At 48.5% G+C, this 16372-nt stretch overlaps 1 protein-coding gene across 1 annotated transcript; it reads right to left on the bottom strand.

Moving 5' to 3' along the window:
- Positions 1–2815: 2815 nt before the first annotated feature.
- CD2 (CD2 molecule) lies at positions 2816–15671 on the bottom strand. The gene is made up of 5 exons (XM_019730615.3): positions 15516–15671; positions 15076–15375; positions 11185–11415; positions 7225–7347; positions 2816–3585 (listed from the first exon to the last, which is right to left on the bottom strand). The coding sequence occupies exons 1-5, from the start codon at positions 15574–15576 to the stop codon at positions 3275–3277; spliced, it is 1026 nt and encodes a 341-aa protein (XP_019586174.3). The 5' UTR covers positions 15577–15671; the 3' UTR covers positions 2816–3274.
- Between the last annotated feature and the right edge of the window lie 701 nt (positions 15672–16372).

Genomic DNA, 16372 nt, shown 5'->3' with positions numbered 1-16372 from the left:
TTCTAATAATAACTGGGTCATTTATATCTGCTCTCCAGGATATTCCTTCTGGAATATCAAGCCAGAATGAAAGTTCACAATTATTAGCTGTCTTCTCTACACCAGGGTATGCTAGGTACATTTTCGTACATTATTTCCAGTTAATCCGTGAGGAGGTGTTACCCCCATTTTACAGAGGAGGAAAGCAATGTTCAAAGAGGCTGAGTAAGTCCCTAAGGCTTACAAAGCCAGTGAGGGAGCGTCAGAACCGTGGGCCTCCTCTGACTCTGCACTAGATGTCCACAGAATGAGACAGAGATGAGATGGTCTCACCAGCTTCACCACACGGTAGAGTTCAGGAGTCAGGAAAGGTCCTTCTGATGACCTGTCTGATTCCTGAAAGAAGATTGTGGACCGATGAAGACTGAGGTGGGGAACATACACGTGAGCTTCAGGAAACTTGTGGCTCCAGCCCAGTGAGCATGGGTGAGCCCCAAGGAGTCCCCTGAGGACAGTCATAGAGGAAAGACCAAGAGGAAATTGCTAGCTCACAAGCCCAGACCCCCTGGTAGCTGGGCTGACCCAGTTGCTAGGCTCAGACTATTCTTTAGGGAAGGCAGGGAGGCTGTCAAAAAGACCAGAATTTTCTATCTTCAGATTACCTTCAAATTACCTGAGTATTATTTCCAACATGGCTGACTTCTTATATTAGTAATTCCCTGCGGAAGATAGGTAACTGGGCTGTCACTGTTGTTCTTACAGTGCTGTATTATCTCTGAAGTCCTCAAGTTTGACCAGTCACTAATGACTAATAACTTGAGGAGCAACAGACCTGTGGTTCCCCAATGTAAATGCCCATCAGAATCTCCTAGACAGGCTGTTAAAAATACAGTCTTGGGCCCCAACCTAACCACTATATTTTTACAACCCCATAAGCTATTCTTATACAACTGGTCTGACCACCTCTCAGAAAGTCCATGCTCTGGGACAGGCTCAGTCAGAGGTCACACAACGTTGGACAGGTGGGTGACAGCAGCAGAAATCCTGAGTGAGGCTCATCTTTTCTGCCTCATGATGGAGATTTCAGCAGGGCAAGGAATCATATGTATGTAGATGCCACGTGTGTTTACTTCCGTTTCTTTCAAAAAGGTTGTGCTCACCCATTGGCTGGTGATAGTTCAGTAAAGCGCTATGGGTACTTGAGAACTGGTCTTGTCCTCAAGAAGCTTATTAACTATGTGTTTCATCAATTCTAAAACATGTTTTGTTTCATGTTTTAACATCTCAGAAATGGCGTTGTACCTAAAAATGGGTAGTAGCTTAGCTTTGTTATATAATGCAATTGAGAGTGTTTTTCTCTTTCTTATAGTATGTAAAATAATGGTGCCACTTAAAATCAGTGAAACACAGTAGTTGAAAAAGGAACAGCACACTTGCACAAACAGGTGGCTGACATGAGTTTTGTTCATGCTGTTCTCTCTATATGGGTAATTCTGCACCTCTACTTCACCAGTTCTACGAATCTGTTACAACTCAATTCAAATGCCACCTCCTCCAGGAAGCCTTCTGTGTCACCCCAGTCCTACCACCCAGTCTGGATTCCAAGTCCTCGCTCTGACCTCCTGTACTTGCCTCTGACCTATACTTATCATGCTGTATTATATTTATCCTGTAATTAGTCCACCCTTCCTCAACTAGACTGTGAGCTCCTTGAAAGCAAAGCTCCAACTGTACACTTCTGTGTTTCTAGGAAGTAGCACAGAGCCTGGTATGTAGTAAAAGTTCAGTAAGTGTTTGTTGAATGAATGAATGATGAAGGATTGCCTATTTTCAGGAAATCTATGTTCTGTACCATATGTAATACCACAGGATTTCAAAAGAAAAGCAGAACAACAGGGCTGGAAAGGTCAGGGACACCTTCATGAAGTGAATGGGACGGGAGCCATTCTGGTTGGATGGCTGATGGAATAAATGACTCAGGACTGAAATGAGGAATGAGAAAGGGGCAGTCAGTGCCCAGACCTCCATCTCTCCTATGAGGTAGATCCTGCAATGACTGTTACTTGGCTGGAATTCATGTTGGAATTTCAGGAGGCTCTGGGACTTTTCATTCATTATCCTTAGTAATTAACTCTGGGAGCTAAAACGGCAGATGCTCAGGACCCAAGGAAAGAGCAGTTCAACCCTTGGTGAGCTCTCTCCGGAAGTCCTGAATATACATAGACCTTGTGGTTTATACCTCAGAGCTTCCTGCCAGTGTCTGATAAGGCTTAGCAAGTCTAAGAAGCCAGAGGAACGTGGTACATGGGACCACAAGCATGGCACCCCCATTTCAAAGCAGGTGCCTTCTCACTGCATATTGTTTGAAAACCTTAACCGAAAACTGGGTGTGTTTTTTCTCCTCACTTCCCCCCAAAGCACAGCCAGCGTGACTCTCGCTGGGGATGGGGTCTGACCTCTCTTAGCCTGCCCTTTGGTATGTTGTCCCATAGGCTCATGGCACCCCCAGTATTCACGGATTCCTGTCTTTTCTAGGATGACTCCAGAGATCATTGTGACCATGTCTGAACAGTCAAGGAAGTGAGACCCAAACAGTTACATTTTCTGGCGCCTCTTGTTGCGGTTTGTGCATAGAGGTTTCAGTTCACTATAGAAATCTGCAAGCGGGTTGTCAGGCCAGCTTTGCAGCTGAGACCTGGGGAGCATGTTCTGCTGGGGATGGAGGTGGCCCAGATGAACTGGAGTGACCAAATTTGATCCTACTGTCACACCAACTAGACTTTCTCATGCAGCAGCTTGAGGCTGGGCTCCTTCCTACAATGAGAGGACATTGGGGTCAAGTCAAAGCTTTTATTTCTGGTCTACTCCCGGGATGGTGGGCAAGGGTCCACCAGGCATGTAAGAAACCCCAGAGTCTTTTGAGTGGGCAGGCGGCTTGCAGCGAGGTGCGGGCTCAGCGACCGCTGGATGTCACACAGGGAGGAGCAGAGAGCTCTAGGAGTTTGTGCTTGGTCACCCATCATCCTAACGATGGCATTTTGATTGTCTTTCCCTTCCTGGCATGGTGGAGCTCTAGGAGGAGGCCAGAGACCCCAGATGTTAGACCACGTGGCTGAGAAGGGAGGCAGTGTGGCTATGGCCCATGAGCTTGGGAGACGATAATGTTCTCCTTTGTAGGACACACAGCCAGGCACACTTGGGGGGTCGGGGGGTGGGAATCCCACAGTGCCTGCCTGGGAAAGGATGGATTCTAGCTCTTGAATTAGAGGAAGGGGACAACTGTGCCAGGAGACAGTTATGAGTTTTCCGTGGCCCCACGAGGAGGTTTTGGTTGAACTCGAGGCCTGGGGAGAGGGGGTCCTTTCTGCTGGTGACCTTGTATGCCCGAGGGAGGAAGAGGCCTCTTCTGCGGCTGGTGCTGAGGCTGGTGCTGGCCGCGGTGGCCAGGAGGTGGGGGGCGATGACCAGGGGCTTGGGTGCGATGACCAGGGGGTGGAGGAGGTTGGGATGCAGCTGGATTTTGAGGCGCTGAGCCTGGCATCTGATGGGGCTTCCGGCTCCTCTCCTCGGAGGTTATTCTATGTGCTCTGATGTCCAGTTCCTCACCTGCAACAACAAAACCTCTAAAGAGTTCATGTTGGCAAGATCTGGTCAGTGCGGCTATTGATGGAGTGGACCTGCTCTATACAAGGTGCCATGCTAGCTGCTTTTGGGGACGTGACAAGGAAGCAGAAGCTGCCCCTACCTTCTAAGGGTTCTCGGTCGCACAGGGAAGATAGAAATGCTCACCAGTAGAGAGGTAGCCAGAGGCAAGGAGGCAAGTGGGGGGCTTTGTGTCTGGGTCTCCCGGGAGCAGAGAGGGCACTCAGACCCCACAGCCTGCCTGTGTCATCCTAGAGATGGCGCCCTGAGAGTACCTCATGGTTACAGCCCTGGTGATGGGCTCTGCGTGGGCGAAGAGCATGTTAGTGATGAACTTCCTTCAGATCTGCCTGTCATCGACTCTGCCGTAATGCAACCGCATTCTGATGAGGGCTGGAGGCTGCGCAAGAGGTCGGCCATCCTTAGAAACTCACTAGCTTCTCAGAAATTCCTAAGTAAGCCACATCCTCTGGGGCTTAGCAGGAAAAGGACCCCTCCCCTGGCCACCACCCTGGAATTGTCTGCTTTGCGTGCCTGTCATCCCTGAAGACAAGCCCCCACCTCACAGCAATGTTGTTTTTCCTTTGCTGCTTTAAAACCACACAGAAAATCTGTGAGGACGCTCAGCTGCGGTGGGTCTGGAGGGTGCCATGGCCCCGCCGGCCTCCTTTGGGCTGCAGGGCAGCTGCTCCTGTCCCTGTGGCCAGGGCCATCCTTGCAGCGCTCCAAGGACAGCAGGGGGACATGTTCTCCCTGGGGTCAGGCGGCCGCTCACATTGCTGCAGGGATGCACTGCTCAGCAAGGGCAGGCCCTCTCTGAGCGTCACCCTGTAACTTCAGGAGGTGACACACGTCCACACGCCTTCCTCCACTGCTGGAAATCCAGGCCTCAGGTGGCTTCCAGCATGAGGGCTCAAGGCAGGCGACATGGTTCAGACATGTGAGAGCCCAGGGTGCTCTAAGCACACAAAGGAAAGGGCACAGAAAGGGAGAAACACATCCTCTGTGCCCGCTTTGGTGCCCTAAGCTCATGTCCAGGGGGCCGGGCGGAGGCCTGTGACTCCTGACCACACAGCCTGCTGTGGGGCAGAGGGGAGTCTGTTTTCAGCCCTGACGTGGCAGGCGTGGCCTGGCCATGTAGTCACCAGTTTCTTCACCCAGTGTCCTGTGCATTTCTTCTTTGAACATCTATTCCTGCTCTTCTAGGTGTTAGGTGCCATTGCTACGTGGCAATGACAGCTCAGACACAAATCTGCCCCCAAGACGCCTAAAAGCAAGTAAGCGGGACTGCAAATTAAAATGTCCGTCTCCAGGAAGAGCCCAGGGCCTCCAGAGGGGTGCAGACCAAAAGCCCCCAGTGTTTGGTGTGGCCGAGCGGCAGAGGCGTCGGGCTGGCATGGACAGACAAGGCTAGCTGTGGCTCTGTGCAGCCTGCCCGGTCAGAGCAGGACAGTGGCCACGCCCGTGCCAGCAGCCCCTGCACAACGTCTGCTCCAAGGAACTCTTTCAGGCTCGTTTCATCTCGTGGATGCTCAACCCAGGGCCAGGACCAGGGTGAAACAAGCCCTCGCTCTCAGGGTTGTGTAGGGTCGACCCTGAGGGGGTGGGTCTCTAACTTTTGCTCCCTGGGCTCCTTGCTTGCCTCACCTTTGTCCTGACTCAGCCTACCGGTGACAGGACTTGGGGCAAATCATTTAACCTCACTGAGCGTAAGTTTTCTCCTCTGTATATTATCTACCTTGTAAGATCCCTCGGAAAGTTGGAGAAGATACTGAATATAACATTACATTACAGAGCTTAGCTCCTGGCACAAGCAACTAACTATTTTGTCACCATGAGGGGATTGTCACATTGGTCATTTCAGCCTGTGAAAGCAGAGATTGCCTTGTCACAGGGTGGCGTGTGAGGTCCACTTTGGAGAATACGTGATCTTTGACCCTTAGGTGATGGAGAAAGGGCCTTTGTAACAGGGAGAGGGAGCAGAGAACAGCCTGAGCAGGGCTCAGCAAGTAATTCTGTTCTACTAGAGTAGAGCATGTGGGAAGGATGGTGGTGGAACCACGAGGCCATGCTGGGAACCGTGTTGTGGCGGGACTTAGGGCCAAGGGCCAGCGGCCTAAAGGAGACCTGAGGAAAGACGTCTGAAGTAAGAAGGCCAAGTCCGAAGGTTGCCCAAGGCCACCACTTGCTGGGGAGGTTCAGATCAAGTCCTGTCTTGGGGAGTGGACCCTCTAAGGAGAGACGCAGAGTGAGGGGACCCAGTCCTTCCGAGACTGTGAGACTGAGATGGCACACAACCCGAGCGACCAGCCCTCCTGGCTGCGTGTCCTGCCGCTGGCTGGATGCCCCCTGCTGGACCCACCTGCAGCATGGGGTCCCAACAGCCCTATCCTAGCCCCGCGGAGACACCTGATATGCCATTACAGTTGTCCCCCCTCATTCACGGTTTCGCTTTCCACGGTTTCAGTTACCCACGGTCAACTGAAGTCCAAAAGTATTAAGTGGGAAATTCCAGAAACAAACAATTCGTAAGTTTTTCATTGCGCGTAGTCCCAAAGTAGCATGGTGAAATCTCACGTCATGCCCCTCCGCCCACCCAGGTTGTGACTCGTCCCTTTGTCCAGTGGATCCACTCAGGAGACACATCCCACCTAATCGCTTAATAGCCACGTTCATTTTCAGATCCACTGTTGAAGTGTCGCAGTACCTGTGTTCACGTCGCCCTTATTTTACTTAATAACGGCCCCAAAGCCATTCACATAACTTTTGTTTGAGTATATTGTTATAACTGTTCTATTTCATTATTAGTTACTGTTGTGAATCTCTTGCTGTGCTCAGTTTATAAATTAAACTTTATCATAGGCATGTATGTGTAGGGAACATAGTGTAGGTAACATAGTTCTGTATTACCCACGGTTTCAGGCATCCACCGGGGGGCTTGGAATGTGTCCCCTGCGGATAACGGGGCACCGCTGTATCTGAACACACTGCTTTGGGGGCCTGGATGCTCCTTGAGCCCGCTCCCTACTTATGGGCCCAACCTTTTTATTCTTGGTGGCTCATCGGACAGGCCTGATTCGAGGAAGAAACACTCTCAGCCCTAATACAACCCTGCTGAGCAGCAAATTGGAAAACAGGGTCTAAACACCCAGTTTTAGAACAAGCCTGTGAGTCGCTGATGTCCTGAAATTTTACCCGTGTTCCTAGGAGCTTGGTCCGGAACACATCTTGGGTCACCCCCTCGGGAGAGGACAGGGTGTTTGTTGAAGAAAATGGTGTTTGGACGCTTATCTTCCTACCCACGTAGAAATGTGTGGCTTATTCAACATGAGCCTCACACCGAGCCACCCTCAGGCAGTGGATTTCAGGGAGCCAAGCTGGATTCAACTTCTCACAGCTCCCTCGTTGTCGCCACTGAGAATGTGTTTTTCAGAAGTCAAGCTAACCACAAAATGGAACAAGCAGTAACCGCCCGTGACAACCCTGACGTTCTGAAATTACCCGTCCCTATTCGTCTCTTGCCAGACTCCAAGTGTCCTCCCCGCGAGTTGTTTCCACGGGGATTTTGCTCAGGCCTGCGGTGAGATGGAAGAGGCAGCTTACCGTTTCTCCTTCTGGGCTGTTTCTTCCTCCTGCTGATGTAGAGAATGAGAAGTGCCACAAAGACAAGCAAGATGACGCCTGCTGCACATATGCCAAGGATGAGGTAGATATTCACACCTTGCTCTGCAAGAGGAACAGAGGTGGGATGGAGAGGAGGGGTCCTGGGCAGAGGGCCTTCTCACTCTGGCCAAGGACTCCTGCCTCCCACATTAAGCACCTAATAGAGGCTGATGGGACTTCTCAGCTGCACGAAGGCCAACCTCCTGGAGGGCAATGGATTATGTCAGTCCTGAAAGAGCACAGGGCCAGGCTCAGCTCCCCAGAAGATTCCTTGCAGAACTGCCCCCCTGGACTAAAATGCCTGCTTCTTCACTCCCCACATCCAGGAGAACAACACAGGAGTGTAGATCTGAGAAGGATTTTGGAGAACGTCTAGCGTCCCCTCTAGTTTCACAGACAAGGCCCAGAGAGGGAGGATGAATTGCCTGAGGACACACAGTATCTCTTCCTGAGCGGTTCCTTTAAGGAGCCCCTTGTCTCAAAGTTTCTGCACTGTTTACCCAATTTCATCTCCAGCTGCCCTCTTTCTCCATATTTGTTTGTTTGTTTCTCACCTTCGTGACCAGGCAGTTTCCAAAGACTGAGGGTCATTTGTCCAGCCCAGCCCTCTGACCTCGCAGCCAGCACCCCCTCCCAGGCTGCCCTGGCATGTGAGAGAATCAGACACACAGTGAGTTAGCAGCAGCAGTGGACTTTGTCTTCAGCTCCCAGACCTCCAGTTGCTGTAATGCAATGAGGATAATAATGACTCAGTGATAAGAGAAAAGGGGTTGAGTTCCAGGCTCCTCTAGGCAAGAGCTGTGTGACCTTTGGCAAGTTACGCTGCCTCTCTGAGCCTGCTCCTTGCTTTGTAAAATGGAGGCAATGAAACTTACATTACAGGGTGGCTGTTAAAAGTCAATCAGATAACGAATGTGAAAGTGCTTTGTAAACTGTAAGAGAACATGCAATGGTGAGGTCCTGCTCTTAGTAGAGCTCTGTGCACTGGTTTCCTGGGAGGGCTGCTGGGCCATCTGCCCTTTGTGAGTCAATGGCAGCTAGAGAGGCAGCAGCTGGGGCCCGGGGTCAGGGGATTCATACACCTGGAGAACAAACTGGAGCTCAGCCCAGCGTCACAAAGAAACCCTTCTCTAGCCAAACATTCCTGGGAACATACTCTTATATTCGGAGCCCAGGATGGGCCCCAGGAGCAAGCCAGAGGCCGGGAAACCAAACCAACAGACGGCAGTGGTGTGTTAAACCTTGCTTGCTTTCTTGAAGTCTCTCTGACCCATCTTGGCCTGCCTGTTGCCCAACCTCTCTGCTCTGCAGATAGAGGGGCTTCTAGAAAAACACAATCCTAAATGGCTATGAAATGGGGCTAACAAACGATCTGGGGTCCTTTAGAGGGTTTGGGGTCCCCCTGGCTGGGAGGCAGGGCTGGGGCTGCTGGAGTCTCCCCCGTCTGAGCCAGGTGGGCCAGGCAGGCCTGGGACAAGGTGGGGTGGGGGGTACAGGGTTCAGCCGTGCAGCCACCAGCCCATCTTCTCAGGCCTCACACGGAACGGCCACACCCTTACGTTGGGCACACTTAACAATGCAAGAACGCCCTACAGTCTGTTTGCAGGGTTGTCCAGCTTGGCCCTCTCGGGTACCTGGGGGTGATCTGCAGGGGGACATTCCAGCTTGTCCCAGAGGCAGCTGTGGCTCTGTCATTCAAAACTGTGTCCTCACCGTCTCTAAAGCCAACCACAGCCCTTGCTGCATTCCTTCTTGGCGCTAACTCGTCCCTAAGTTTATGTGGCACACTCACTCCTTCCTGTGCATCCAAACCTGTTCCTTGCTCTAGTAGTTTGGTTTTAAGTACATACTCATCTTTTCTGAGCCAAATCATTCATCTCTGCCTTGGCCTTTTGGGGTGAAACGTCCAGGTCCCTTTTAAGGGTCTTTAAGAACAGCCTCTTCCTCCCTAACACCCCCACCCCAGGTATTCCTCCCATCTCTTTGGTGGCCCTTCCCGGACTGGCTCCCGTTTTACACCATTGGTGTAAGGGACGCGAAGATTCTAGTTTTCGAACCTCGGCTTCTCCCCAGGCCCGCCCTCCCTGCCTCCCTCATGCACACACATTTTTATACTGGAGAGGTCTCGTCAAAATAAACATGGAACGTGGCTGTCAGCTACAATACGGGATGCCCAGTTAAAGCTGAGCTAAACAATGAATCGTTTTTAGTATAAGTTTGTCCCGTGCAATATTTGGAACACAGTTTACTGTCTTTTTATTTGCTCACTCTAGCAGCTCTAACTAAGGACCTCCTGAAAGGTCCTGAAGTCAAGGAAGGGCCACTCCGTTCACTGTGCCTTAGCGATGGGGGCCGTGGAGGGGTGGCTGGTGGGCAGTCGTGAGGGGTGGAGGGTTGCTGGTCTACGCGTGTGGTCGGCCAACTTTAGGATGGCCCCAAAGATCCCCGCCTCCTGGGAGCCCACCTTTGTGGTCTCCCCTCCAGTTGGATGTGGGTTGGACTTATTAGTTGCTTCTAATCACTTCCTCACTAGAATATGGCAGAAACGGATGGGATACCTATGAGTCCTGAAATTAAGTTATAAAAAGATAGTGGCTTTGGTCTTGAGAACTTGTTCTTGCCCTTGCTTGGCTTGCTCAGAGGGAAGCTGGCTGCCATATTGTCAGGCAGCCCAGCGTCCCCCGTGAGTGAGCTTTGGAGGTGTCCTCCCCCGACCCCTGCCCCATGGAGCTTGGACATGATTGACACGCTGGCAGCCAGTGTCCACATTGAAGCTTCGTGAAAGACTGAGCCAGAACCACTAAGTTACTCCCAGATTCATGACTCACAGAATCTGGGAAACAATTGCTGCTTGTTGTTTTAAGCCATTAGATGTGGGGTAATTTGTTATGCAGCAACAGATACCTAATTCAAAGTATATGTAAATATATATACCTTACTTCTGACTTCACACCAGCCCAGGGCTGCTTCCCAGGGTCACTGCCAGCCATAGTCACTGGTGAAACTCAGGGCCTCTAGCCAAATAACTATTTTGTGTGCTCAGTTTCCCTTTTCAAGGGGATTGACCAGGCAGCACTGGAAAGATAATCAAAGTATCAGATGAGTAGACTGATGAGACCCTTGGGAATCAAGGGGCTCATTTTCTTTGTGGATCAGGAGGCTGACAGCTAGAAAGGGAAGGAACTCTGTCAAGGTCACCCCGCTACATCTGCACAGACCCAGACCCGACGTCCTGGCCTCTGGTTCCTACAGCAGGCTGCCTCTGTGATGTCAAGCTTGGGTGACAGGAAAGCACTTAGTGTCTTAGAGGGTCAAGACTTCCTGGGGCGGGCTGTCTGCTCTAAGGCAGGAGAATATTGCCTCACTATGTCCATGGTCCTCTCTGACCTCGAGCTCTTCCTCCTCCATCCCCCTCCCTAACTCCAGATGTTTTTCTATGGTCCTTCTATGCTTGTCTCTGATGGGAGGTGCTGGCCGTCTCCCCTCCAGAAAGGAATATTTGTTGTTCCCTCCTGCATCACTACCCTGGGTGTCACCATTGTTGTCACTGAGTAGCTGACGGACCTTGGGCATGTAAAATTGTCTTCCTGGGAAGTGGGGGTTTGCATAGATAGCCTCTGCAGCTCCTTCTGGATCTGCAGTTTGGCAGTTCCTTGTCTCCGAAGATCTTTTGAACCGCCTAAGGTTATACTACACTCTGTGGGAGGAAAACCAAGATGGATAACCATAGAACCCCACCTCATCTCTCCTCTAAGGCTTCCCTTGAAGGTTTCCAGAGGGAGGAGGCGTGTTTTCAGTTCTCATTTGGCACCTGGGCCCTGCAGCCGACCTCTGCTGTGGGCCGGGCAGGCTGTGTTTGTGAAATGAACTTGGGACGTCTGACTAGGACCTGCCACACACCTGAACACTTGATTTTCTCCATTCTGCTTTCCTCACTGACGTCGTTACTTGCCGTGCACTTGAATTGCACTGTGTTCAGGTTGCTCCACTTGTATATGATGATATTATTATCTTCTCTGACCCGGTTCTCATTTTGATACAGTTTTAATTTAGGGTCAGTTCCACCCGTTCCCTGACAGGTCAGGGTTCTGTTGGTACAACTCCAGGACATATTAGGTTTTGAAACGGCCTCTGAAAAGAAAATAAATACTGATGTCATATGAGGCAACTGTCTGATTATGATATGATTAATAGACCTACCTATATATATAGAGGGGGGAATGGAGTCAGTTTGGGACCAGGGAACAATGTCAAGGAAATCCCGCCTCTCCCCCAGCTATTTTCAAAAATCATTCTTATTTTATTTTGTTTATACAACACACTCAGAACAAATTTATTTTCGATCAAGTTCACTTGATATCAGTAAAAATATGTCACATCAACTACTTGCAAGCTGTTTTATACCTTAAAATGTTTTTATTAGGTTGGTGCAAAAGTAAATGCAGTTTAAAAGGTTTAAGCCTAATACATACATGATATAGCTTAATAAATGCCCAAGGCTCTGAGAGGTTAAATGGGTGGGTTCTTGCCCAAAGCTGCCCGACCTCCCAATATGCCTCACTGAACCTCATATAAGGAAGGCTAAGAAAGACATGCTCCCCCGATGTCACAGGGATGCCATGTGACAAAGCCCTGGGCAAGGTGTCAGGTGATGAAGTTATCGGTGGGAGTTGATATACTCGTAATTATAAAGTCATTGCCTGTTCTTTTCTGACACGATGATATTCGAAGGCTGCCTAAAAGCAAAGGGCCTGGTCTTGGCATCATATGGGTCAGAAGCAAATCCAAGTCCACTACTTCTGACCTCCTCCGATTCCTTCTCTTCTGCTCTTTTTCTCATTCTTCTCTCTCTTTCTCTAGACTTGCCATCTTTCTCACTCAGTTTCTCTCCATTTATTATGCAGACAGACAGCTTATTTTTCAATGATTCCCTCCCTCCCCGACTCCCAAGCAACAGTATCTTGTCCATGAACTTTCCCACCAAATTTCATTTCTGTCCTCAATAGCTAGGCATACAGAAATTTGGTTTTCTTCCCATCCTGGGATTCTGTGTGACCAAGAATGAGGAAACATCACACAACAAGATAGAGTCTGGAGTCAAGGAGCTTACTTGTCATTTCTATTTATAGAAGTAGCATCCAATCATTGTAAAAATTGATTAAAACAACTGTTTTGAGACTTAAAAAAACACTTACAATTCCCCTATCCAGAATCAATAATTACTAATGCTTTGAGGTATATCTTTAGCAGATGTTTTCTATGCATATATACACACATATAAATAATGTTTTAAAAACTAAAAGAGTATCATGTGATTTTGTAGTCTGTCTTTTTTCCTTTACTAATCTATTATGAAATTCTTTCCCTTAAGACTATGAATAAATATACACCTCCACCATCTTTTTCAAAGATGCGTTCTTCATTTAATGAGTAAGTTTCTAACTGCTGGGGACTTTTAAACCCTTTCCAGCATTTCACTAATATAAACCACACAGAGGTGAGCAGACTCTCGAAGCCATTTCTTTGTGCATAGCCTCTCTGTGAGACAGCCTCCTAGAAGGGGAACGGCCAGACCTCCTCAATTCTAGGTTGCAAGGATTCACTCTTTCTCCACTAACATCTGCTTTTAAGGAACTTTCCACTGTCTTTTCAGCCAGCAGCAGCAGCCCACTCATTAAGGAGACGTGGGTGCAGGACAGCAGCCCCCAGAAGCATAGAGAAGCAATGAGACAGAGAAGGGCACTGAGCAAACAGGCCTGGTGTCCCAGGCACTGCAGGGTGCCTTTGCTTGTGTCACTGAATACTCCATGCAATTATTAGTATGAAAATCAGACTCAGAGCAGCTTTACCCAATGTCATGCAGCAAGTAATGGTGACCAGATCACCACAAAACTGAGTTAAGATGCTGGGTGACATTTACACACACTCACACACACACACACACACACACACACACACACACACACACACACAGCAAGGTGGCTGTTGTGTCATGGAAAGATCTCTGTTTTTTGGCCAGGGAGTGCGGGGGTTTATTTTTAGGGGACTCAACGTGTTCTAAAATTGAGTGTGGTGACGGTTGCACAACTCTGTGAATATACTAAAAGCCATTGAATTGTTCACTTTAAATGGGTGCATTTTGTGGCATGTGAATTGTATCCCAATTAAGCTTTTTGGGGAAGAATACTGTCACCATCCTTGTTAAAAGAAGCCCTGGGTTTGGAGCCTGACTTTGCACCCGTCAAACTGTGAGACTGTGGACAAGTCTCCCTTCTGGGTCCTTATAGAAAAGAAACGGATAACAGCTACCGCTCAGGCTTGGTGGGAACCTTTACTGAGATTATGGAGGCAAAGCCCCTGACACCCAGCTGGTAGCCACGATTATCGCTGCAATACTAAAGTAGAGGTGAATGTGAGGTTCACGTTCAAAGCACAGCACTAGAGCCCACGCTGGCAGGAGTCCTGAGATCGGGGGCTCCCAGGGCCCATAAACAGAGGCCCCTTCTGGCTCCATTCTCAGCCCCACCCTATTTCTGGAATGTACTCTCCATTCAAGGTTGAGAACTAGGGTGTGGACAGTTGTCCTTTACAGGGAGCTGACAACGTCTGGGATTGTTGGCGAGGGAAAGCTGCCAGGTCCACGTGCTGAGAACAGGGCTGGAGGGTGACCATATGTCAGTCGAAGGAGGAGGCCCTGCTGCTGGTAGCATTTCCTGTGTGAAGCACAGATGTTTATTTGCTCACAGAATCGCTGGCTTGTGCTAACGCTGGGGTTCCTGCCTTCCTCTCCAAGCCAAGTGTTGTTTCCTCTTCTCATTTCTGATCACCTTCTACCAAGTGGCCCCTGAGCTTTGAACTTTGTCATTTACATTCCACTTTCTCTTCCCTCTCTCCACACCCATGCCATCCTGCCCATCCTCTCTCCACATATGACGCTTAGTAGGCTCGCTCTTCCTCATTTTAGGCACCCGTTAGTCTAGCCCAGTGGTTATCAGCCTTCGCGGCTCATTAGAATCTTTAGATGCTAGAAAATTCTGACTTCATGGGTCTGGGATGGAACCTGGGCACTGGTAACTTTTAATAGCATCTCAGTTGATTCTAACGTGCCACCAGGATTAAGAATCACAAACCAGCCCCTCTCTACTGCGCTCAGATTGTAGCGACAGCTTCTTGGCTAGTTTTCTTGCCTGTGTCTGCAGTAGGCACCCCTGCTGTCTTGGCACATGCACAGACATACTAAGTAAGCCACACCTTGGGTCTTCTCTGCAGAGATCAGCAAAAACAGCTTCTTCCTTGGATCATTCTGATACGGAGCAGATCAGAAACAAGTGCTGGGCGTCTTTACAGTCTTTATTTCCAGCCCTTTCCTGCCATGTAACTATTTCTTCAGGCCATCCTGGCTTGAAATGGTCGCTCTAGTTGGAAGATGCTCTGCTCTCCAGTCAGCCTCACTTTCCCCACTCTACACCTAGCTTGCCCCTTCATCATCAACCTGGAATGCCCACCTTTTCCTTCTGCCCACCTTGTGATTAATGCCCATATTCCAATAACTACTAAAGAGACAATTTTAGGCAGATAGACTTGAAGTTCTGTCAGCTGTGGATTTCCACGTGTGGATTTCACGTCTCCCACAAGATGGGAGCCTCCACTGAGGTAAGAGGCATGCATTAGATTACCTTCGGGGCTCCCCCAAGGCAAGGTCATGCCAGGGGACATTCCATAAATGCTATTCCCCAACTTGCTAAATAGCACCCATATTGAGATGGAAGAATTTAAGGAACAAAGACTTACCTAGAATCTTTAAATCAAACATTTTTTGAAGCATGTTTTTTCCATCCTGATCATATATCTCCGCCTTGTAAGTACCGCTATCATTTCTCTCCAGACGTTTAATTTTCAGAGTTCCATTTTTAAATATGTGATATTTTTCCTTTCGCTGGTAAGGTGTCTTCCTGCTTGAGTATTGTGCAATCTTGATTGTATCCTTCACCCATTTTATATCATCTACAGGATCTTTCACTTGAAACTCAGGAATGTTCAGGTTGATGTCATCACCCACCTTACCCAGGACTATGTTTGTAGGAGCTGCACCTATAAAAAAAAAAGCAAGACAGTTACTGAGGGCTTGAGACTCACTGCCAGGGAAAACTGACCTGTGACCTCTTTGACCCAGCTCAGAGTCTCCAAAGAAGGTTCTCATGGAGACAATGGAGACCCACACACCAACGTACCTTTGGTAGAACAGATGAAAATCAGAAGGAAGCTGGCTAAGATGTGGCATGCGAAGCTCATCTTTGGGGTTAGTTTCCTTGTGATTCTGAGCTCTTATAAAAGGAACTAAAGTAAAACTGGTAGAATCCACCCCTGGGAGCTTAACCACGTGTCTCTGTTTTTTGCTTCTTTTATAGTAGCATGTAAAGTACAAACGCGCACGCGCGCGCGCACACACACACACACACACACACTCACTCACACAGCAAACCAACCCTGCTGATAAGGTCCTTTGTCAAAGTATGTATACTCATGAGTGTGTTTTCCTATCACATTTAAATTCTCACAACAATCTTGGGTGGGTTTTATTACCCCCATGGAAGAGACAGAAACAGAGGCTAAATAAATCACTTAAGATCACCCTTTAGTTATCAAGGAGCCCAATTCAACTGCACAGCCCATCTTCTATCCATTCAGCTATAAAGCCTCTAACAAGACCACATCGAAATAGAGGTAAATATTCATAAATGAACAGCAGAATACAACTATTTATTCTATGATTATACATATTGGAAAATAAATGCATATGAAATAATTAGAAAAGCAGATATTTTTTCTCTTCCTCAAAAGGTGTTTTATTTAAAGTTCTAAACTTGTTTCGTGATAAAAAGAAACAAATATAAAGTGAGTCTCAGCTGTAACTGCTTGAAATACCCAAATCTTACATTTAGTGTTAACAACTCTATTGAAATTCACAGTTAGATAAATTAAAAGAAAAAAAACAAAACGTGTTGCAAAACAAACAAAAGTGCAGAGAGACTATGAAATACTATTAAACAACGAGAACAAATGATTCAAAAAACATTTGAGATGGTTA

Source organism: Rhinolophus sinicus, chromosome 7 (assembly GCF_057876585.1).
Source record: "Rhinolophus sinicus isolate RSI-liver-muscle chromosome 7, RSI-T2T, whole genome shotgun sequence".
In the NCBI taxonomy this organism is placed as follows: domain Eukaryota; kingdom Metazoa; phylum Chordata; class Mammalia; order Chiroptera; family Rhinolophidae; genus Rhinolophus; species Rhinolophus sinicus.
This window is presented reverse-complemented; position numbering and strand designations above follow the sequence as displayed.